Source organism: Zootoca vivipara, chromosome Z1 (assembly GCF_965207765.1).
Source record: "Zootoca vivipara chromosome Z1, rZooViv2.hap1.1, whole genome shotgun sequence".
Classification (NCBI taxonomy): Eukaryota; Metazoa; Chordata; class Lepidosauria; order Squamata; family Lacertidae; genus Zootoca; species Zootoca vivipara.
This window is the reverse complement of record NC_142583.1, coordinates 63045198-63070431: the sequence shown is the minus strand read 5'-3', so window position 1 is coordinate 63070431 and position 25234 is coordinate 63045198. Positions and strand designations below refer to the sequence as shown.

The 25234-nt window shown below is 47.8% G+C and overlaps 1 protein-coding gene across 3 annotated transcripts in view; it reads right to left on the bottom strand.

The window, feature by feature from the left end:
- RASGEF1B (RasGEF domain family member 1B) overlaps positions 1-25234 on the bottom strand; it is a 223434-nt gene that overhangs the window by 6276 nt on the left and 191924 nt on the right. For all 3 annotated transcript variants that reach the window (XM_088660602.1, XM_035112416.3, XM_088660603.1), the window contains 9 exons: positions 17816-17998; positions 14923-15045; positions 13081-13218; positions 7289-7501; positions 7110-7184; positions 6477-6572; positions 5067-5169; positions 3339-3418; positions 2408-2503 (listed from right to left, as the gene is read on the bottom strand). In XM_088660602.1, the coding sequence (XP_088516728.1) occupies positions 2408-2503; positions 3339-3418; positions 5067-5169; positions 6477-6572; positions 7110-7184; positions 7289-7501; positions 13081-13218; positions 14923-15045; positions 17816-17998 (1107 nt within the window). The remainder of the gene's footprint in view (positions 1-2407; positions 2504-3338; positions 3419-5066; positions 5170-6476; positions 6573-7109; positions 7185-7288; positions 7502-13080; positions 13219-14922; positions 15046-17815; positions 17999-25234) is intronic.

The window sequence follows — 25234 nt, the reverse complement described above, 5'->3', positions numbered from 1 at the left end:
TCCACTCTATTTGCTCATTTATTTATTAAATTTATACCCTGCCCCTTCCTCCCAAGGGACCCCAGGGCAGCAAGCAACAAGAGACCAAACATCTTAAAAAACCATTCCGATACAGCCGCACACTGGGAAACCTCAATTTAAAAGGCCTCTTGAAAGAGAAAAGTATTTGCTTGGCACCGAAAAGACAACAGAGATGAGGTCTAGTTGATATTCAAGCAGGGAGGGATTCTAAAGGGCTGGTGCTGTGACAATATAAAGACCCGATTCCTATATTGTGCGGAATGGACCTCCTAATAAGATGGTATCTGCGGGAGGCCCCCATCTCCAGAGCACAGCGACTAGGGCTGGGCAATATCTGGTTTTCAGTGTTGTGATATATCACCAGCTAAACATTGTGATATACAAATATATCACGATGTCTGAAATAAGGGTGGATGGTGTAAAGGCATGGACTGGCTGCATGTTTTTTCTCACATTGTGATTTTTGCATAACACACACCATACACATCATGATTTGTGATATGTCGGCAGGTCAAAAATAATGAAACCAATATCATGATATGGACTTCAAATCAGTTTTGGATGATATATCAATATATCACCCAGCCCTAACAGCGACTGATTAGGTATGTAAGGGGTATCCTGCACGTATCCTGGTCCCAAGTGTTATAGGATTTTGCACACCAGAGCCAACTTCTTGAACTTAGCTTGGGAGCTAAATGGGAGCGTGTTTGCCTTTTGGTTTCCCATTGCATCTGGCATGCAAACACATGCAAACACAAGCAAATACATATGCACAATATCAGTATATTTCCAAACTTACAAGCTCATCATAAGGGTCTCAATACCTGATATATGAACCTCCCTCTTTTCCCACTTCACAACCTCAATTTCATGGGGTGTTGGACCATAATAATATTTTCAACCCACTCCTGCAGTTTCTACTTCTAGCATTCCCTTCCCACCAAAACAAACAACCCAACCCACAATTGATCATGCAAGTAAAGGCTGGCTTTTTCAAAGGTTCAACTGAACTCCAGGGTGTACTCCTTTCCACAAAGTACAGAGATCTCAGAGAATATCTTTTGGCCGAGGAGCAGCCTGCAAAGCTTTCATCTTTCTGCCTTTCATCCGGAAAGAGTGAAGTGTCTGCTTCTCACTCTTTTATAACTTTGCTCCATTTCTGGGGCAATGGAAATGAGAGAGAGGAAACCCACTAAGAAACTGATTCTCTGCAAAGGCAGCCATGGACAGGAATAACATTGCATTCCCCATCAGGGTGGAAGTGGAAGGCTTGCCCAAATAATTAGTGTTCCAGCTTGATTCATTTGCATTATTTAAACACATGCCTGGGGAACATGCGGCCTTCAAGAAGTTGCTGGACTACAACTCCCATCATGCAAGACCATCAACCACATTGACCGGGGATGATGGGAGTTGGAGTCCAATGAAATTCTGCAAGGTTCCCTATCCCCATTATAAAGCCTTCCTTTCTGCTAGCTTAAAAACAGCAGAGCCTCTGAAAACACAACAAGCCCTCACCTTTCATTTTTTTTAAACAACAACAATAAATTCCTAGGCCTTAAGAGTCACAGGTATATGTTCAAAAGAGTGTGGGCAATGTATGGCAAAATATAAGGAGTCCAAGGGATGGATAAAATAGATCCCTAGTGGCAAGGGACAGAATTTAGTATGCTGCATAGTAAAGGTAAAGGGACCCCTGACAGTTAGGTCCAGTGGCGGACGACTCCGGGGTTGCGGCGCTCATCTCGCCAAGGGAGCCGGCGTTTGTCCACAGACAGCTTCCGGGTCACGTGGCCAGCATGACTAAGCCACTTCTGGCAAACCAGAGTAGCGCATGAAAACGCCATTTACCTTCCCGCCGGAGTGGTACCTATTTATCTACTTGCACTTTGATGTGCGTTCGGACTGCTAGGTTGGCAGGAGCAGGGTCCAAGCAACGGGAGCTCGCCCTGTTGCGGGGATTCAAACTGCCGACCTTCTGATCAGCAAGCCCTAGGCATAGCTCCTTGCTTATCCTCATGACTAGCCAAAATGGAATAAATTATCCAAATTAAGAGAACTATACAAACTGGCCTAGCTTGCATCATTTCTACAAGTTGCAGAAGGGAGATTTCCTTGGCATGAAACTTTGATTACCTTGGCACAGTATTCAAGAGTATTTTTTTTTAAGCGCAAAGCACACAGAACCCTTTAGGACAGGCCAGATGTTACATTTCTTTATGAGAAAAGTGACAATCGGTGATCAAAAAGGCACATTCCCTCCCCCCCAGACAGTTCCCAGTTAGCAAGAAGCTGTGCTCCAGGCAGATGGCTTACCTGGTGCACACCTCCTAATAAGTAAATTTGATCCCTGGCCAACCGCAAATATATTTGCAAACCATACCTTTTCTCTGTTGCTGTGTGCTGTCAAAGACCTCTGAGCTGCTCCACGCAAAGCTGTGCGGTAATTGTAAAAATTGCTGGAAGGGTCCATTTGATGCTAGATTTTAAAAAGAAGAGTGGAAATGTTGACAACATTTCCATGCCATAGGAGACACCACGAAATTATTTAGAAGTCCAGCATTTAATTCAGTGGAAGGGCACTGGATACGAAGCAGCAATCGGCCTGTTTTTAGATAGTTTTTACTTTACTGCTGGCGTTACCAATAATTTCATTGTTTTCTTCATCTGTAAACTGGTCCATGGTTTGTTTGCTTTTTACAACCAAGCAGTATATAAATTTGTATGAAATAAACAAATAAAACAGACAACCAGCAAAGGCTCGTCCAAAATTCCAAAGAGAGGCAGAGATGGATGGACATAAGACACTGTATAGCTCCATACGTAAATAATCAGACATTTGAGTCAGATAAGCTATTTCGAAGTAATAGGGAAATTTAACAAATTGGGACCCATGTTCTACATATTCACTCATGGAATAGATTTTCAGTGTAATATTCCTTTGGGTATATTGTTTTAATATATTTGTGTCCTCTGCCCTGGGACCTTCAGGTGAAGAACAGATTATAAACTTTCAAAATATATAAATAAAGTGTTGCCCATTAAATCACATATGGAAAGCATAGACTTCTATATATTTTTCTAATGGGCTAGGAGCTTTCCTTGTTGCTACACTGTAAGCAGCAGTGTGTTGTCAGAACATTTGAAGACATTCCCCACCCTCTCCGATATTTAACGAAACTAGCATTAGGGATAGAAAAAATGCACAGAATAGGTATATTTCTTTGCATAGATGGTGAGAACCACTTCTGTCTGTCTCCCTGGCTGATAAACAACTGGAGAAACAAGATTTCAGGTGACCAAACCACATTTACCTCGAGAATGTCGAATTTGGCCGTCTTGACTTTTGACCAGGTTTTCTTTAGCCTGGAAACAGGGCTCATGTTCATTCCAGCTTTTAGTTCAAAAGGCAGCAAGGAAAGTTGCAGAAACAAGAGAGAAAGAGCATATCATTATTCTGGTCAAGATCTATTCAAAAAGCAAGGGACAGGGAATCAAATAGGCATTTGGCCTCCCTACAGCATTATGAAGATGTGACTAGAAAGTACTAGAACTGCAGGTCTGGTAGCAAAAGCAGCCTCATGTCCTTCTGTCCTCTGTCCTGAGAGTTGTGACTAAGGCTATGTGCACACCAAACATTTAAAAGCACATTACTTCCCCCCCCAAAGAATCCTGGGAACTGTAGTTTGCCCCCCACAGGACTGCAATTTCCAGCTCCTGTAACAAACTACAGCTCCCCAGATTCGTTTTCGGGAGAAGTCAGATGCTTCAAATGTAGGGAGTGTATGCAGCAGGCCCGGCTCTACATGCAGGCTGGGTGGCGCAGGGCACCATGGCGCCGGCCCGCCAGGAGGGCGCCGCGAGCTGCGCCCACCCGCTGGCCGACCGGTACGCCACGCAGCTGCGCCTGCCTGCCCACCCGCCGCGCAGCAGCGCCTGTTGCACCCGCGCGGCGCGCAGCGCCCACCTGCCCACCGCGCTGGGAAACGGGATGGGAGGGTGCCGGAACCGGGCGGGAGGGCGCCGGAGGATCCGGCACACCACGGCGCCGGGAGCGCTTAAGACGGCGCTTGTATGCAGCATAAAAGACAAAACTAAGAATCAGGAAGTGTTTGTTCCCAGTCTTGCCTCCGCCATGGTGACCTTTGGCACCCCGTTCTCTCTCGGCCTCAGTCCTTCCCTCCTCAAATTGGGGATAAGAGCAATGGCTACAGGGTTGTCGTAAGGATTACAGCTAGATAATGGATGTGAAGCAATCTGAATTCTCATCATATTTCTTAAGTAGCTGAACGCCCTAGTGTGGATTGTGACAATACAGAAACACAATACAGTGGTGCCCCGCAAGACAAAATTAATTCGTGCCGTGAGTCGCTTCGTCTAGCGGTAATTTCGTCTTGCAAAGCACGGGTTGCCGCGGCAAAAAATAAAAATAAAACACCGGAAAACTTCGTCTTGCGAAGCGCGGCCATTGAAAACTTCGTCTCGCGAGTCACCAAAAACATCACAAGACACTTTCGTCTAGCGAGTTTTGCATTGCGCGAGGCATTCGTCTTGCGAGGTATCACTGTATTAAAATCAGTTAAAACTATTTGCAATCGGAAGAATTGCATGGGCCCTTAACTGAAGATTCTGTGCAGTACAACCGGTAAGTATCATTGTTATTATTCGCTCTGCAAAGCAAGACAGTTCTATTTGGTTAGTGATATTACATTACAGAGCAGTTGTGTGGCAGGAGTGGGGAAACACAGGATACAGCTGTTGGCAGCAACAATATAAGCCTGACCTGCTGTCCCCCAGATGTTGCTGGCTAAGCTACAACTAGAGATTGGGAAGAAAGCCGGTTCCAGTTTGACCACGCTCGCTGGGGCTGATGGGAGATGGAGTCTAACCGCATCTGCAGTGTCACAAGTTGCCTAGATCTAGTCTAGTCCTGGCCTGAATCAGACTCAGGTGAGCCAACTCATTCTCCAAGCCAAGCACCCTTTAACAAGCAACAATTTAAAAATACCGCGCAACTACGAAGGATTCCCGTCTATACTTACAAATAATGGCCATTAATGAGTTGAAGTTGCCAATGTTAAAGCACTCCCGGGCCACGTCAATGAAGTACTCTATCATCCTCGCTCGGTGCTTTTTCTTCACAGGCTGAAGGAAGGAAAACAAACCCAAAAGAGAAGGGGTGTATCATTTAATCTATTTCTTGCAGAGGAAGGGACACACAAAGGGGCAAAGCGCAGGCACAAATGTCTATATCCAGAGGGTTCTTTTGTAACAGTACTCACTGGTAGAGAGTACCAGAACCTCTCTTTTTTTTCCTACCCATGGCAGCCATTTTGCGCTGGCACCCCCAGCACTTTCATGAGTGCCAACGCCTCATCTTTTTGCCAAAAAAAAAGCACTGTCCGTACCATCTATGGCACTGTAATTTAACATTATTCTACAGATACCGTACAAGACCTTGCAACACAAAGAGGACTTTAGGTTGTTCCATCAGCTCCACGCTTGGTATATTTGATCTATGTACTAGCAGCTGTTTCAGAACTGACAGAAAATCACAATGGGACTCACATCTCGCATTCAGTGGAGGGCTATCGAGGCCCTTCTGCTAACCTTAGGTACTTCAGGCTTGCACACATTTTATTTTCTTTGGGTGAGAAAATTAAAATCATCCCCCAAAAAAGGATTTTGCACATGGACTGAAATGTAGAGCCGATTAACACGCATGTATTCACAGGCCTGGCATTGTTACCTGGCATTGTTAGGGCTCCTTGGTGCCAAGCTTACCTCTGGGACCGGCAGCTGTGTGACACCGGAAGTTGCATCGACGTAACTTCCGGTGTCGCTTTGCCCTTCTATGGGCACAAAAAATGACCGCCGCCAGCTTCGAAAGTCGCTTGTACGCATGTCAGGAAGTGCGTTGATGCAACTTCCGGTGCCGCTCCGCCGATCTATGGGCACCAAAAATGGCCGCCCCCGACACCGGAAGTCGCGTCTATGCACTTCCGGACATGCGCAGATGCGACTTTTGAAGCCGGCGGCAGCCATTTTTGGTGCCCATAGAAGGGCAAATCGGAAAGAAAAAAATGGCCGCTGGCAGGAGAAAATAATGGAGAAAAACAGGAGACAGAGTGATACGGGGGACCTCCGGGAAAAGGTAAGTAAAAACGGGGGTTTCCCAGGGAAAACGGGGTACTTGGCAGCTATGGTGCCAAGCCCTTGCCACACCCAAATGGTGGAGGGATACACTATTTCAAACTAAAGAGAGGGCAGGGCATCATATTTTAAATTCTCCTCCATGTATAAACAAAACAAAACACCCTGCATAAACTAGAGGAAGATTGAGCATACCCCCCCACCCCATTTTCAGTTTGCTACTTGCAGGGAGCTTTTTTATGTGGAAGAGTGTTACAAGGGTGGCACCTAACCCCCAAACTGTAATCTGATTTGCTTACCATGCATATTTCTGTGGCAACTAAGTAGCTGAGCCTGTTGAACCATTCTACGTAGGCTTCCAGGTTCCGCGCCTTTTTCCGGTCACCATAGCAGTTCTGAGAAGACAAGAGCATTCATTTGTTTCCCATGCCATGTTTCCAAGCGGGGGAAAATTTCAACTTCTACAGCTTTATTATTGTCTTTACCTCGCCTTGGTTTAAATGAGGTTTTACGTATAATACCCAAGTGGCACCCCCCTTCCAGAACTACAATTCCCAGGAAGCCAAAAGCAATGGCAGGCAACCTCCTCAGTCTCTGCACTGCCATGTTCCTGCCCATCCCCTCCTTTCATCCCCTGCTGCACCTCCCTGGCAAATGGAACCCACATAGTCCTGGTCCCAGCTTTGCAATCCTAGGTTATCAATGGAGTTCGCAGAATCACGCAGAATCGCAGAACTATACAGTTGGAAGGGATCAAGAGGATCATCTAGTCCAACCCCGCAATGCAGGAATCTTTTGCCCCATGTGGGGCTCGAACACACGACCCTGAGATTAAGACCTTCATGCTCTACTGGCTGAGCTAGCTGAACTTGTCCTGTAGACTGACTGAAGCCTAGCACCCACGCGAATGTCCACGCAGCCCCCTCATTCACCTTGTCGTTATCCAGCGGGTCCTTTTGCACAAATGCCTGGACAAACTCCTGTGGTCCAATGTAGTTGAGCCTCTCCTGCAGAAAAGGGAAAGGAAAGGAATCAGGACCGGTGGCAAAATTCGCACACAGAACACTGGCAAGATAAGGAGGCAGCGGAGAGCAGGACGGCGTCAACTCACTAGCTCTATGTGAGTCAGCTGCTGGGCTAGCATGTAGGGGTCGCTGCAAACGGTGATGATATCCCTCTGAATGGCCTGGGGTTTGGTCTTCAGGACTGTCAGCCGGTCCGTCGAGCTCGCATTGATTTTTGCAAGCACCTCCTCGTACTGGCTTAGGGAGGCCAGCTTACGAATGAGATTCTGAATGATTTGCTGCACATTTTTCCGGTACATCTGCCAAAGGAAAAGAAAATAATTAATTCATCAATTAATTTCCTTTATATCTCATACAGGGAGATATTACAGGGTTAGATGACTGCAATGCATTAAATGCAGGGCTGCCTCTGGAGACGGTTCGGAAACTTCAGCTAGTGCAGAATTCGGCGGCCAGGTTGCTCCCCGGGGCAAGGCGGTTTCAGCCTAAGACACCAATCCTGGTCCAAGCTCACTGGCTGCACATTAGCTTCCGGGCCCAATTCAATGTACTGGTTTTGACCAATAAAGCCTTAAACAGCTCAGGCCCACAATACCTCAAGGACAGCCTCTCTCCATATGAACCTACCCAGACCCTGAGATCATCTTCTGAGGCCTTACATCGTGTGCCTCCTCCAATGAGGTCCAGAGAGTGGCAACATGAGAACGGGCCTTTTTTGTGGTGGCTCCCCGTTTGTGGAACACTCTCCCCAGGGAGTTTTGCTTGGTGCCTTCAGCATATAATTTTATGTTGTGAACCACCCTGAGATCTAAGGATGAAGGACGGTATGCACATTTTAATAACAACAACAACATTATAATTATAATACCTCCCCGCCTTTCTAAGCCTCATAGCATTCCTGTGAGGCAAGTTAGAGTGACATACAGTGACTAGCCCAAAGTTATCCAGTGAGCTTCATGGCTGAGTCAGGATTTGAACTCTGGCCTCCCAGGTCCTAGTCTTACATTAGGCTTCATGCATATGTAATATCCTCAAGTATTCAAAGTGATTCATATTAGCAAAGCCCTGTAAGGTTATCCCCATGGCTTTTTTTGTATGTGACAATATTCACCAGTATAGCACCTCTCTTTTGAAAGCCCACGGCAGCCATTTTGTGCTGGCACCATGACACTTTTACCAAGATATGAACACAGGCTACATCTTCTTTCTTTCTTTTTAAAACCCAAAGAAACCAAAATCACACTGATTATGAGCCAAGCCATGGTTTAGCTTAGTATTACACTCTAACCTGGGCTCTTGCTCCAGACAAACCATCTTAGTTTGTGTGTGAGAAGATAAGGCCTGAGTCCAGGTTTGGGTGCAATGCTAAACTAAACCATGGATTGGCTCACAGCAGCAGCATGATCGGACGAGGAGCAAAGTTGCTGTGATCTCAACTCACATGGCGATCTGTTCACACTAAACCATGGTTTGGCTTAACGTTCCATACAAACTGAGCCGCCGACACTTTAGCAAGGCAGCACTTTGAAAGACTTACAAATTTATTACAGCATAAACAGCATTTTGGATGGGAAAATCTCCGCCCACCCCACCCCGCCGCCGAAAGGCACTGAGTGATGTTGTGGGAGACCGTAATTAAAGATGGCTTTCAGTGATCACTGGGGAGATATCTCAGCCTAAAGACAAAAGAATATCCTTATCGCAGATTGCCTGTTGGGCGAGCTATACATACTTATCTCACGATTGGATGTGACAGCTAATAAAGGTCAATGCAAAGGCAGGGTGTGTGTAAGGGGGGGGGAGATTGAGAGATAGAATCCACATGTTTAAATACACACACAAACTCAAGTTATCTGTCTCCAATTGGGTGGATGTGATTTTACCTTCAGACACAAAGGCTACTTTACCAAACTCTCGCCAGTTGTCATAGACTGGCTGGATGCAGAGGACTGGTGGGAGGCACCAGCCGGGGAACCCCCAAGGGAACCCCCCAGGGGAAGAAGGCTCAGAGCCAGGGATTGGTGGTGGGATGACAGTGAGTGGTCAGAGGGAAAAGAAGGGGAAGACTAGGAGGAGGAGGAGGTGTTGGAAGCTGAAGAGGCAACAGGGTTTAGTGAGCAGGAAGAGTCTGTGGCAGAGAGCAGTCCAGAATCGGGAGGTGGAGAGGAGGGGGACCAGGAAACAGAGATGAGGCAGGCTGCTGAAGAAACCAGGGACTCTCTCCCTTCTGCTGTGACCCCTAATCCCCTACAACCCAGAGAGGAATGAAGAAGACAGAGCAACAAGACACAAGACGATGGAGCCTTGGGCTGCTGGGAAAGGAACTGGGGAGGAGCCATAGAGCAGGCATCCCCAAACTTTGGCCCTTCAGATGTTTTGGACTACAATTCCCATCATCCCTGACAACTGGTCCTGTTAGCTAGGGATCATGGGAGTTGTAGGCCAAAACATCTGGAGGGCCGCAATTTGGGGACGCCTGCCATAGAGCAGGCATGTCAAACCTGCGGCCCTCCAGATGTTTTGGACTACAATTCCCATCTTCCCCAACCACTGGTCCTGCTAGCTAGGGATCATGGGAGTTGTAGGCCAAAACATCTGGAGGGCCGCAGGTTTGACATGCCTGCAATTGAGTATGGTGGGAAGCCAAGGACCTTCAGTGCTTGCACCTGTCTCGCTGGGGCAAGACCTACTGGGCAGAGTAGCAGGGATCACGAGGCCTGCACTGTTTGGGTTTCTCTGAGTAAAGAATTAGCTGGCACCAGGTGTTTTATTTCTGACCGGCTCCTGCCTTTGGCTTTTGACACCAGCCCTTTGTGGGCAGGATCGGAACAGGCTCACTTTAAACCCAGCACTAGCTGCAATTTTGTCATACCAGATGCGGTTGAAAGCAGTTAGGGCTTTGGGGAGTGGGGTGGGGGTGGGGGTACAGCAAACAGCACTAACGGAGGATGGGTGGGCAAACCTACGTAGGAGCACCTCCTACAAACCCCAGAATTCTTGTAGCGATCTGCATTGCAGTGCAAAAGAAACAAGGTCACCCCGCCTGCATTTACCCTTCCAAGAGAATTACTAGCCAATATAACTAATAATTTATGACATCCAGAACTGTACTGCGACGCTGGCTTTCTCTCTCAACCACCCCGCCTTTTCATAAGGGGGTGGGGGAAACAGAGTCTCTTTGAGATTTAGAAAGCCTTTGTTATTATTATTTTTACGTGAACATTTATTACCCTCACATAATCTTTTTGGAACACTTTTATCTGACGAACCCCTCCTAAGGGACCCATGTTGCATGGGGACACTTTATTAAGGTGGCCCAAGAGCCACTAAGCAAGGCCGGCAAGGGCTTTCCGTAGGCCCGAAGCAGAGTTGTCCATTTCATTCTGAAAGTGTCTCCTTCCTTTTTTAAAAAGAAGAAGAAGAGGAGTTTGGATTTGACATCCCGCTTTATCACTACCCGAAGGAGTCTCAAAGCGGCTACCATTCTCCTTTCCCTTCCTCTCCCACAACAAACACTCTGTGAGGTGAGTGGGGCTGAGAGACTTCAGAGAAGTGTGACTAGCCCAAGGTCACCCAGCAGCCGCATGTGGAGGAGCGGAGACGCGAACCCGGTTCCCCAGATTACGAGTCCACCGCTCTTAACCACTACACCACACTGGCTCAGAACCCTGGAACCGATCTAAGTCCTTTAGGGAGAATTAAAGCACTGCAAGCTTCCATAAAATGCAATGCCCCACATTGGGCGTCATAGATAAAGTGGGATATGCAGTCCAAGTAAAGAAATGAATGGTGTGTGTACACACACACACACACACACACACACACACACACACACACACTTGCTATCCCACATGCTAGCTGACAGGCACCGGCTGGCAAACAGGTGGTTTATCAAAGGGGAAAGAAGCAGCTGGGATTAAGCATTGGGAGGAGACATAGTGGGGAGGGAGAGGCCTCAAGGGATTTCGGGAGCAGAGCAAACGCGGAGCAGCTCGATAGGTTGGAGGTTGTGGGAAGAAAGCAGAACGGGGAAGGGAGGGAGAGTCACACAGGAGAGCTCAAGTATGTGATTTTCACAGTGCACCAGGAGACCGTGAGCATATGGGCGGATAAAAGACTCGGAGGCTGGACCATTCGGGTGAACTCAGCAGGGAGGATGGGGACAAAAGCAGGAGTTGGCTGTCTGTCTGTCATTTGGCGCTGACTCTGCACCTCCTGTTAGCCTCTCTGCCTTCTGCCCCACTAGATAAAAGCAGTCCTTTAAATGATTCCGAACCACAAACGCTTCCAAAGTCCTGTTACCTGCAACACGGAGGTCCCTTGCCCCACCCCACCCCCTTTTAAAATTGGTGCAATATAAAAAAAAATCATACTAAAGCTTTAAAGGCATTTTCCGACCTCCTCTCCCAGACTAATGGCACTGGCATTCGGTTTATCGGATACGATGGGAATTTGTTGCTATTGCCTCTCCCACTCCTTCCAGCGGCCTTTACTGCATGGCATCTCAGGGCTCATTGATGCCAATGTGTTCCTGGGCAATGGCAATGCTGCATGGTTCCTCCTCCCTGCCTGTCAGGTGTAATGCAAGGTTGTATTAAGGGAAGACTAGAGCTTCCCAACTGCCTCACTCGGGATGGTGTTGCTGCTACCACTTGCGATGTCCAGCAGAGAGCGGGAGATTTATACAGTGGACCCTTGGGTTGCCAACGCAGCAAACCCAGAAGTGTATACTTCCAGGTTTCGCCGCACGCACATGTGCAGAAGCGCTCTATCGCGCCACGCACATGCGCAGAAGTGGCACCTCATGTTGTAGACTTCCGGGGTAGGTAAGGACCCCCAGAACAAATTAAGTTCATATCCGGAGGGTCCGCTGTATTTGTTTGCAAGTGCTTCCAACCCCACCCTTTAGCAAAGTTCTTACAAAATCAGAATGTCAAGCATTTAAGACACCCAGGATGCAATTCAACGTTGCGCTAAAGCGGCCGTTCCGTCAGCGAAAGCATTTCTGCTTGCCGGATGTAACAAACTCGCCTCTCCTCCCCGTCCACCAGTCTGTGGGTTCCCCTGACCCTCCCTAGCAGATATGGGGGGCTGAGAGGGGAGGGAAAGCCCTGTTATGCTAACAGGGGGTCAGCAACCTTTTTCAGCCATGGGACGGTCCACCGTCCCTAAGACCATGTGGTGGGCCGGACTATATTTGGGGGGAACGAATTCCTATGCCCCACAAATAACCCAGAGATGCATTTTAAATAAAAGGACACATTCTACTCATGTAAAAACACGCTGATTCCCAGACCATCCGTGGGCCGGACTGAGAAGGCGATTGGGCCGCATCTGGCCCACAGGCCTTAGGTTGCCTACCCCTGCGCTGGGAGAACTGGTTGCACTGGCTCCCACTAGTGCAACTATTTAGTTGAATCCAGTTCGCACATCAGATGCGCCATGGCGTTCAGATGAGCACAACGTGATAGTTGGCTCAACACAGGGGTTATTCCTGCATTGCAGGGGGTTGGACTAGATGACTCTTGGGGTCCCTTCCAACTCTACAGTTCCTCTGATTCTAACTCCTGCTCTCTCCTTGCCCTGCCAATACAGTGTTTTTGAATCACTCAAAGCCACCACCACCAGATAAAATCTTGATTGGCTTCTTGCAATTCCTGCCTATGTCATTTGACCTCAAAGCCTACCATGGCTAATAGCAGAAAGCAGGGGTGGGAGTCACTGTGACCCTCCAGGTGCAACTAGACTCTAACTTCCCCCTGGGTCCAACTCACTGGGCCACAGGAGACACTTCGATGCAGAAAGTGGGAAAATGCTCTACAATAATTAGGAACATCTTGAAACATCCGCAAGCTCATGCTCCACTCAAGGGACTCACCTCATCCCCGCTGGCAATTTGATGGGCCAGTTCCTTCAAATTCCTCATCATCCGCTCATCTCGAAAATCGTAAGGAAACGTCTCTGTCCACTCCGTTAACAACTGCAGAATTTTGGGGGCAATTTTCCGTAACCGGTTCTGGAGAGAGAGAAAGCACATAGGTGTGGTCCTTCGGAATATTCATGGGTTAGAGTTAGGTGGGCACAAGACTATGTACCGAGTATTGCTGGTCACCTAAACCAGACATCTCCAAACTGCGGCCCTCCAGATGTTTTGGCCTACAACTCCCATGATCCCTAGTTAACAGGACCAGTGGTCGGGGAAGATGGGAATTGTAGTCCAAAACATCTGGAGGGCCGAAGTTTGGGGGTGCCTGACCTAAACAGACTTTCCATTTGGGGTGGTTTAAAGTATGTTTGTTCCCAATTCACAGTTTCTAGATTGGAACACTGTTTGGAACAGTTATTTTGCATTTCTCCAATGAGTTACAAAAATGCATATTTTGGGGGGGGGAGTTCAAAGGTAATGCAGTTTTTTGTGCAGTTTGGAAGAGAGAAAACAGCACCCTACTGATTCAAGAATGGGACAGAAGGAACTTATGGATGAACGCATGCAAAAGCTGACATTGATCAGAAAATATTGATCCATTCCTACCCTTCTGTGTCCACTTCTATTCTCACTAAGGGTGGAAACAGACAACCATGCGGTGGAAGTCATTAAAAAGTGTATTGTAAGGCAGGAGGACTGTGTAGCTGCTTTGAGCTCTTTGGAGGAAAGGTGGGGTAGAAGTTGTAGCCAACAAAGAACAGAGGTGGAAGGAACCCAAGGGTCATCTAGTCCAACCCCCCCCCCCCCAGTGCAGGAATCTTGGCTAAAGAATCCATGAAAAATGGGCATCCAACCTCTGCTGAAAAACCTCCAAGAAAGGAGGGTCTACAACCTCTCATGGGAGTCTGTATATAAATATAAATAAATGCATCTAGCCTCCATGTGTTAGCTAACATGACCTTCCATCCCAATAATAATAATAATAATAATAATAATAATTTATTAATACCCCGCCCATCTCGCTGCGTTTCCCCTGCCACTCTGGGCGGCTTACAACAGAAAAATGAAATAAAACAATTAAACATTAAAAGCCTCCCTAAACAGGGCTGCCTTCAGATGTCTTCTAAAAATCTGGTAGCTGTTTTTCTCTTTGACATCTGATGGGAGGGCGTTCCACAGGGCAGGCGCCACCACTGAGAAGGCCCTCTGCCTGGTTCCCTGCAACTTGGCTTCTCGCAACGAGGGAACCGTCAGAAGGCCCCCGGTATTGGACCTCAGTGTCCGGGCAGAACAATGGGGGGGGGAGGCGCTCCTTCAGGTATACTGGACCGAGGCCATTTAGGGCTTTAAAGGTCAGCACCAACACTTTGAACTGTGCTCGGAAACGTACTGGGAGCCAATGTAGATCTTTCAAGACCGGTGTTATGTGGTCTCGGCGGCCGCTCCCAGTCACCAGTGTAGCTGCCGCATTCTGGATTAGCTGTAGTTTCCGGGTCACCTTCAAAGGTAGCCCCACGTAGAGCGCATTGCAGTAGTCCAAGCGAGAGATAACTAGAGCATGCACCACTCTGGAGAGACAGTCAGTGGGCAGGTAGGGATTCAGCCTGCGTACCAGATGGAGCTGATAGACAGCTGCCCTGGACACAGAATTGACCTGTGCCTCCATGGACAGCTGTGAGTCCAGAATGACTCCCAGGCTGTGCACCTGGTCCTTCAGGGGCACAGTTACCCCATTCAGGACCAGAGAGTTGCAGGGTGCAACTCTAAATCACATTGATTAGGCAGGCCACTTACTTTATCGGCTGTGGGCTCATCCAGTCTCTGCTGCTCAATGCACAAATGGCAAACTTTTGCCATTAACTCGTAAGGGTGGACGAAGAGCCGCGAGCTGAGCAGGAAGGTAAAGATGTATGTTCTCTGCAGGTTAAGAGAGACAGTGGCTAAGAAGATGCATAACTTCACAGGGGCCATTTAGAACAAGACACACATGCTCATGTTTTAGCAGGCAGAGGCTAACTTGTTGCGTTACTGTGGGAGAGCGCCCAAGACTGCCAAGGTAAGCATTTGAAACCTCATTGCGCCAAACACCATTGTCTTCAGAACCTGTGCTGGATACATCACCACACCCTGGCGATGCAAGGCTGGCAGCAGACAGGGCAAGGAACATCACAGCTGAGCCGACAATCCTTGCGTAACAAACACGCAGTCAATAACAGAGTTGCTGGGTATGCAATTTCAGAATCCATCCTCTTGCCAAACATGCAATATTGCCTATTGGTTTAGGGACTCTCGCCTCTACCTTGAACTCAGTGGGTGGCGAGAGGCAAACCTCAGCGTCAGCCTCCCAAGAGAATCACATGGGTCTACTCTAGAGCATTGATGCAAGCAGTATTGAGGTCATGCTATAAAGTGCTACAGAGAACCAAAAAAACAGAGAGAGAGAGAGAGAATCTCCTTTACCAGTGTGATTGGTGCCACCTCCATTATTATTATTATTAATTATTATTATTATTATTATTAATTATTATTATTAAGCTTGCAGATGTTTCAAGATGTTCAATAATAATAATAATAATAATGATAATGATAATAATAATAATATACTGCTGCATCATAAAGATATAGCACAGTGGTTTACAACCATATAAAAAAAATGAAGCCAAACAATAAAATAATAAAAGTTCAAAGTGAGTTCAAAGCAAAAATAAATTAGAAACAAACACCAATAGATCATTGTGTAGGGTGCACTTTTAATTGCCGGGCAAAACAGAAAAGTTTTCAGAAGGTGTTTAAAGGTTGGCACAGAAGGCGCCCGCTGAAACTCTAGTGGCAGAGCATTCCACAGGACTGGGGCGATGACACTAAAGGCTCGATTTCTCGTTGTTGTCAAATGAGCCCCACCAACTCAGGGAACAACCAAAGATGCTCCGGCAGATGGGAGAGGCAGTCATGCCAGTAAGTGCTGCGTACTCTAGTAAAACCAGAAAGCTTGCATTCTTGGTTGATCCACTATGTGTTGAAACTTACTGCTCAGAATCACGGGATGAGCCTTACCGCTGTAACTGACCAGCCCTAGTTTGGTATTCCAAGACTGTTGCAAATTCCAGCAATGAATATAATTAAGTATCTGTGAAACCGATTCAGCGGCACTTATTTTACTCTCTGGGCAGCCAGCTCCTAAGTCAGGGGTCTGCAACCTTTAAGACAAAAAGAGCCACTTGGACCCGTTTCCGAAGAAAAAAAATAAACTGGGAGCCGCAAAACAGGGACGTAATTAGAAATCAGAGGGCCCCATAGCAAAATTTGCTATGCCCAATAATCAGTGCCCCAAAATGCCATAGAAAATTAATCAGGGCCCCAGTGTACCATAAATCATAATCAGTGCCTGATGTAAATAATAATTAATAATGAGGGCCCAATGTCATCCTCGTCATTATAAAAATAACTTTGAGTTTGGGCTGCCTTGATTACTGGGAATGGGCACCAGCAACCACTGCCTTATGAGTTTGGGCTGCCTTGAATACAGTACTGGGAATGGGCAAAACTCTGACTCCCTTTTTAGGACACCTGTATGGTTTCATGTGTGTTGCTCCCATCAAGTGAACTTATACAATTTCCTCATATTGAATCAACCCATTGATTAATACATCTACCTCAATCTCCTGACTAGGCCGGCAGGAGGCCACAGGCAGGCCGCAAGCAGGAGCAGCAGCAGCAAACACGCGCTCCGAGCCCGCAAGCCTTTTCTGCTGCTGGGCGGGAAGAAGCGCACCCGTTTAAAAAAATAAATAACTACGCCCCGCCCCCCGTGAGCCTATTGGCTGCAGAAATGCGGCGGGGAGGGGGCCGACCACGCTCCCCGGGCTGCTAACGTCACCTTGCGTCCTTTTTGCACAGCGCACGCGCACAGCGGAGTTGTGGACTCCGGCGGGCGCCGTGCGGGGCGCAGGCGCACAGCGCGCCACCGCAGCTGTGTGCTCCGGCGGCGGTGGGCACCGCGCGAGTGTCTGGCGGGTGTGGCGGGCGCCGCCGCATGGCTCAGGCGGCGCATGGCTCGAACGCCTCCTCCCCTCGTATCCGCTCCGGAGCCGCAGCAAAGGTGTAAAAGAGCCACATGCGGCTCCGGAGCCACAGGTTGCAGACCCCTGTCCTAAGTGATGTTCACAGTAGATCTTCACAGCTTAGGCTTCCCTGATGCGTAAACTCTCTGCTACCAGCCCATCAGCAATAATCTTAATAGCTCAGGCACAGGTTCCTGCACCCCATAAATAGAGCCCAGCAGTCTGTGTATGCTATGCCAAATTTCATATACTTAATGGCTCAAAGTATCTATTCCATATCACTTTTGCAAGCAAGAGAATACAACTGAGGAGCAGACAGTGTACATCTTTCCAGTGTGGAATCCTGTCCTGTTGCCCTCACCCAGTTCAATCATAGGACGGAAAATTCCACGCGGCTTCAAGCGTTAGCAATCCTCATGTGAGTTTTCAACAAGGGTGTCATTCAGTTCAATCTGAAGCTTCCATGCATGGATATGAATAAGCAAGGAGTGTTTTGAAGCAACCTTGTTTATCTGAGTAATCACCATATTTACTCGAATCTAACTCCTTGGGCCATATTATGTTGCGAAAAGTCAAGGTGCGCATTAGATTCGATGGCACATTTACAACCGCCAGCATTTACTTACATCAGGGTAGTAATCAACAGTGGGCACTAAGTGCTGGATGAGGGCTTCCAAGGATCCTGACAACAAGTTGTTTTCCTGGTAATAGAGTCCTCCGCAGCTGTCCTCTTTGGCCTGATAAAGGTTTCGGTTGTAACCGTTGCTGTCAAACATCGCTGCAAAGGGAGGAGTCTGCGGCATGTTTTCCTAAGCAAATACAGAGGACGGAAAAAAGTTTGTACACAATATTCAGGCGAGGCAATTCATCAATGATTCTTGCCTTTCTTAATCCCCATGAAAATCCTTTGTGGTAACTCATAAATCCCGTCTTATACTTGAGAAGGTATGGTTAGACCACACCAGCCTTTCCGAACCTTGAGTCTCCAGATGTTGCTGAACTGCAACTTCCATCAGCCCCAGCAAGGCCCAACAGTCAGAGTTGATGGGAATTGTAGTCCAATGACACCTGAGGATCCAAGTTTGGGGAAGGCTGGACTGGACAACGGAGACTTGCTCCAAACCAACCAGTATGGCCGTGTCAAAAGAACCCAAGTATGTAGATTCGTCTACTGGGGAAAGTGTGTACCACAACAAACCTGTGGGTCCTTAAGGTGGCACATGACTCAAAGAACCCAACTGGTGAGGGGGACCTTGTGCCCTCCGGATATTTCTGAACTGCATCTCCCACCTTCCCTGGCCATTTCTCACGCCCGTTGAGGCTGTTGAGAGTTGAAGTTCAGCAACAGAACGTCTGCATGGAATCCTGACAAGTGTCCACACTTCAGAGATTCCTCGTTGTCACTTTCCTCCAGGGAAGTTACTTGGAGCTGTAATCCCGAATCAATCAGGATTGTACCTACAGCTCTTTGCCCACCGACTCAGCTCCTTTACTGATATGTGAACGGGCATGGATTTTGGGTTCTGCCTCCCTTGGCACATCACATCTTCCACAGTCCCTCTACCCTCTCCTCCCCTTGGGAGCCATCATTCTCAGGCATCCTAGATCCAAGAAAGAGCAAGAGGTACGTCTTGCTGGGCAACGGGGATTTACCTTCATCGGCTGTTTTGTTTTGGCTAGCGCGGTCTGGACCAGACAGCATCCTGGATGGCTGCTGTGGTCTAGGGTTTATGCATCAAGGTTTTGTCACACAGAGGATGCTTCAATCTCAACCGTGCTACTTAATTGTTGCTATTTTGTCGGAAATGCAACAGACTTTCTATGTCCTTGAGGCACTGCACTTTCCCCCCATGGGTAAAGCACAACAATTTCCAGTCACAGCCACGTGTTTGAGGAAAAGGAATGATCACATCAATGATGTCTGAACAGTCACCTCCCCACCCCTCTGGGTTACAAGTTAACTTGCCAGGTATGTACATATGCTCCAGTTCCATGCAAGAGGTTGGCATGTCTCCATACGCAAGGGCTAAAGGTAAAGGTAAAGGGACCCCTGACCATTAGGTCCAGTCGTGACCGACTCTGGGGTTGCGCACTCATCTCACATTATTGGCCGAGGGAGCCAGCGTATAGCTTCCAGGTCATGTGGCCAGCATGACAAAGCCACTTCTGGCGAACCAGAGCAGCACACGGAAACGCCGTTTACCTTCCCGCTGTAGCGGTACCTATTTATCTACTTGCATTTTGACGTGCTTTCGAACTGCTACAGGCATGCAAATAATGAAATGGACAACAAGGAGGATTCAAACAGGAAAGGAGAGAATCTGCTGTGAAAGAATGCCCCATGTGTTATTCATCCTGAACGGTGCTGCCACACCCTTGATTGAGCAAGACTTCCAATAGTTTTGATCTCAAGATCAAATGAAGGAAATTGCTGTAGCTTGGTGACAGAGCACGTGCTTTTTATACAGTTCAATTCCCAGCATCTCCAGTTAGGGCTTGGGAGAGACTCTTCTCTGAAGCCCTAGAGACTGCTGCCAGTCAGTGTAGACGGCACAGACCTAAAGAGACCGATGGTTTGACTTGCTATAGTGTTCCTGTGGGGCCAGTGACTCCTTCCTGAAACCCTGGAGAGCTGGTTGCCAATGGTAAAATAGACAACTCGACAGACCTATGACCTAAGGCAGTTTATCTTCTTCTTCTCGCCCATAAGAAGATCCAGCCAGTGGCACATCTAGTCCAGCCTCCTGTTCTCACAGTGGCCAACCAGATGCCTGCTGGAAACCCTCAAGGAGAACTGGGACACAAGAGCACTTTCTGTTCCCGTGGTTTCCAGCAACAGGCATTCAGCAACATTGCTGCCTCCAGTCTGGGAGGCAGAGCATAGCAGTCACTGATAGCCTTATTGTCCATGAACTGTGCTCTCCACCCCATCCCCAACACAGCTGAGACTCTGCAAAAAAAGAGTGCCAGCACACTGCACACACATGTGTGCCTGGGAAGTGCTTGATTCCCCCCTTCCCACCAAGAGGGCATTGTAAATGCAGGTGCCCCCTCTTCTCTTTCTCTATTGCAGGGATCAGCAATTTTTTTCAGCAGGGGGCCGGTCCACTGTCCTTCAGACCTTGTGGGGGGCCAGACTATATTTTGGAAAAAGAAAAATGAGTGAATTCCTATGCCCCACAAATAACCCAGAGATGCATTTTAAATAAAAGGACACATTCTACTCATGTAAAAACACGCTGATTCCCGGACCGTCCATGGGCTGGATTTAGAAGGCGATTGGGCTGGATCTGGCCCTTGGGCTTTAGTTTATCTACCCATGTGTGCCCAATCCTCCTGAGATTGGGGGTTGTTGTTGTTGTTTTGAAGGGGGGGAGATTCTTTTAAATAATAAATAAATGCAGGACCTGGTGTGTGCCAGTTCAGGAAAGGACCTGATTTTGGAAAACAAGTGGTAACAGAACAGCCTGTCGATACGCTACTCCCCCCTCCTTCTCCATCTGTGTGCTCCAAAACTCCCGACAAAGCACTCTTAGGAGGGAGGCGAAGAGAAGCTATTAAGTTATTAGCTGGATTCCTGGGGATAAAAAAAAATGAAAGAAAGAAAACGCACCATGGGGCACAGAGAGCCAAAGAGGCTGGCTTGCTTCTGGCAACAGGTCAAGACAATGAAGGCATTCAAACTCTGCAGGAGACTTGGGGGATTGAGAAAGAAAACAATAAGACAGAAAGCTAAAACACAGTGCTTGGGGGAGGTGGAAGGCACACCAAGCTGGAGAGACTCCCCTGGCCTGCCTAACCCCCCCCCTCCCTTCGCTAATCCCTCTTTTCAAGATGCCAAAGGAGATTTGCATCAAAATAAGGGACGGCAGCAGGCTCAGCATCTGAAAAGTCACATTCATCACTCTGAGCAGCTGTTCGACCAGGGATTGGATTCCTCCCAGCACCAATAAGTCAGGGGGGGCAGCGGCGGTGGGGGATGTGCATGTGTGCATGAAGGGAAAGAATAAAACAGACCCACGTGCCTTCGCAGAAGGGGACCGAAGCGCAGCAGGTGAAATTGAGGCAGTGTGAGAATGCCACATGCTGCTTTGGAAGGAGAAGGCAGTTGGGGAGAGGAGAAGCAAGTAGGAAGTCCCTTTGTCTTCAGAGGGGATCACCAGCAGCAGAAAAAGAAGAGACAAATGCTACTTGGCCACTTCATGACCGCAGATGAGCTCCTTTTTTTCCCATCACTTCCTTCCATCTGCTATTTTGCAAAACCCGTAACAGAAACATGCACCCATTTCCCCCAAAGATGCTCCCCACTAACATCTCTTTCTCATACCCAAGAGGCAATAGAACACCCATATTCTTTCTTACCTCCCCAATATAATTTTTTTGGATATGTGATAATGGGAGGGATCCAGAGACCAACTTTAGACATCTAAAGGCATTTGTTTGTTTGTTTGTTTTTTAACAAAGCCAAACAAAGGACCAGCAGATTCCAATACATCCTTGAATGTAAACATTCCAATATACATTTGCACAAGTCACTGATAAATATGCTTGAATTCAGAGCGGGAAAATGTCTCCCAAGCTTTTCATTGATGGGAAAGTCAGCTGAGTGAGCACATGTTAGGAATTAGTACAACCGCAAATGTATAGGAATCCCATTGCCCGCCACCCAAAAGGACTCAGGATGCAAGATTTAGAATAAATACAACAACTCCTGTCCAAATCTAAACAATTTCTCCTCTGCATACCAGAGAACTGCAGAGTTGGAAGGGACCACAGGAATCTTTTGTCCAATGTGGGGCTTGAACCAACCCATGACCCTGCGATGAAGAGCCTCATGCTCTACTGACTGAGCCACTCTGTTCCAATAGAGCCAAGAGGAACATCACCATGCAAGGGGATGGACCATAGCTCAGTGGCAGAGCATCTGCTCTGCATGCGGAAGGTCGCTGCCTGGTTCAATCCCAGGGTAGGGCTGGGAGACACTCCCTACCTGAAACCCTGCAGAGATACAACCTGTCAGTATTCCTGTCAGTATTGAATTACAGTAGTTGGACTGATAGCCTGAGGACTTAGGGCTCCTCTAGACTACCCCTTCGCTTCCATGCATATCTGTAACTGAGAGACCTTTCAGCTTTGGCCCAGCCGCTTCATCAGCTCTGAATCTGCTTGTACTTGTCCTCTGCTCTTAAGGTCCGTATAGTTAAAGCTATGGTTTTCCCAGTAGCGATGTATGGAAGGGAGAGCTGGACCATAAAGAAGGTTGACCACCAAAGAATTGATGCTTTTGAATTATGGTGCTGGAGGAGACTCTTGAGAGTCCCATGGACTGCAAGAAGATCAAACCTATCCATTCTTAAGGAAATCAGCCCTAAGAGCTCACTGGAAGGACAGATCCTGAAGCTGAGGCTCCAATACTTTGGCCACCTCATGAGAAGACAAGACTCCCTGGAAAAGACCCTGATTTTGGGAAAGATTGAGGGCACAAGGAGAAGGGGATGACAAAGGACGAGATGGTTGGACAGTGTTCTCGAAGCTACTAACATGAGTCTGACCAAACTGTGGGAGGCAGTGGAAGACAGGAGTGCCTGGTGTGCTCTGGTCCATGGGGTTAGGAAGAGTCGGACATGACTAAACAAACAACAACAAAAACAACAACAAAAACTTCCCCTTCCCCTACTGCTATCCCCTGGAGAAACCCAGTCTTTACCACTGAATTGGAGCAAATGTCAACTGGTTTTTCTCTGGATTGACGTTTGCGCCAGTTTATCGCTAAAGTACATGCAGGCCTGCACTGTGCTTCTAGGCATAGGGACAAGCACAAGTCTGCAACAGCCCTCCATATAAGGTAGCTTCCTATGTTCTTAAGTGGGCATCAAGATATGCTCATCAACATATGCAAGTTGGCTTCCTGTGTAGCCCAATGGTTATTTGCTGGTTCAGGATGCCTGGATGTTTACTTCTAGCAGGTTCATTTTCCCACCGGCAGCCAGTTACTACAGAGGCACTGACACGGCTTGGCCTGACCCACCAATTTAATGGAATAAGGCGTCGCTTCCGTTTCTGCCTGTACATTGGAGTGGAAGGCGAGGGATGCTGGTCATTCATTCGGAATGCACCACTCACTCGGACACATCTTATTGAATGAGACGCAGGATGCATTGTCCAAATGTCAGAGCCCATAAGAAAGTGTGAAGAGGATAAATATAGGCCACCTGTTGATGGCCTCATCTAATGCAAACAGTACCGGGGGGGGGGATAAGGGGAGAACGGGCTCCATAGGATTTCAACAGCCATTCATGCAGAGAACAAGGTTTCTCATAGATTTAAATCATCAAAGAATTCAGCTTTTGTGGGCAAATTCTTGACAAAATGAAACACACTGGGCAATCTCCAGTTGTGCCCACCCATGAGAGAAAAGGCATTTGCTAATAGAATCACAGAACTGGAAGGGACCCTGAGGACCATCCAGTCCAACCCCCCGGCAATGCAGTAATATACAGCTGTGTAATGGGACTTCCCCTTGCTCCCCTCTGTGGCTCCCTTAGGCCCCGCCCCAGTCTGCTCTGAGGAGTTGAGGGAACCTCTGTAGCAGATCAGGGGGCAGTGCTGTAAACTCAAGATATATAAGCTAGGTCCTTAAAGCAGGGCTCCTTAAACCAGGGTTTGAGTCGCCAAAACGGAATGCCCCATTTTGGGGCCAGGCGACTTGAGAGTTGTATTTTCCAATGCAGTACAACCTTTTGGTTCCTGAAATTCATTCTGATTGTGCAGATAAAATATAGTGGATAGAATTCTACAGGATGTGTTGCTACTGTGTGAAAACGGTCGAGATCCAAGGATCCCCAGGCATGTACCTCCAGATGGTGAAGACGTCCAACGCCATCTTGGCACTTGGGCATCTTCAATTGGTTGCAAAGGGCCAATAACCAGGTGCAAAATGCACCTGGCGCCTGTTGAATTTTGAATGCTGTGGGGGGGAGTGTCCTCAGGGTGGAAGAGGTGCTACACTAGACTACCACATTGTCCTTAAGTGGCACCAGCTTTTTAAAGACCAATTTAAACCACAGAGCCTAAGGCTTGCCAATCAGAAGGTCAGCAGTTCGAATCCCTGCGACAGGGTGAGCTCCCGTTGTTCTGTCCTTGCTCCTGTCCACCTAGCAGTTCGAAAGCACATCAAGTGCAAGTAGATAAATAGGTACCGCTCCGGAGGGAAGATAAACGGCGTTTCCGTGCGCTGCTCTGGTTTTGCCAGAAGCGGCTTAGTCATGCTGGCCATATGACCCGGAAGCTGTCTTCAGACAAATGCTGGCTCCCTTGGCCTATAGAGCGAGATGAGCGTGCAACCCCAGAGTCGTCCGCGACTGGACTTAACAGTCAGGGTCCCTTTACCCTTTACCTTTCTCTTTAATATTTTTTTCTGATGGCTTCTTTTTCTCCCTTCTCTCTGCAAGTTTTCTTCAAAGCTGGGCTTAAACCAGCTGAGCTTCCTCTAAATGCACCCCCTACCTCTCTTTTTAACAAAACAAAAGGCCAAGCTTATGCGTTTCAGAACCCCAAGATCCAAACAGCTTGCTTAGCGTGAATTAGGAGGACAATAATGGCAGAGGTGCAAACATGACAATTCCACCAAGGACCCTGGGAGAATTCCGCCTCTGGCCCATTCGGTTGCAGAGAGATTTACGGAGTGAATTAATCGGAAAGGGGTGCACAATGGACTTAGGCCCAGCCAAATCCTGCAATAAAACTTCCTCCATGCAGCAGCGGATCGTTTGAGGCAAAAAGCTGCTTTTCTATGTCATGATTTACAACCAAGCAGCTGGAGGACCGGAAGGAGGGGCTGTTGGGCAACGGTCCATGCTCAAGTGTACAACACCATTCTAGTTTTCAGCCTCACAGATCAAATAAATCCAGGGGCTGATGTTTCCTTAGCCTTGGGTGTGAGAACCCAAATGGTGAACAAGTGAGAGCAGCTTTCCCCAACCTGGTGCCCTCCAGATGTTTCAAACTGCAGCTCACATCACATTCTGGCTCCTTAGTGATCGAAA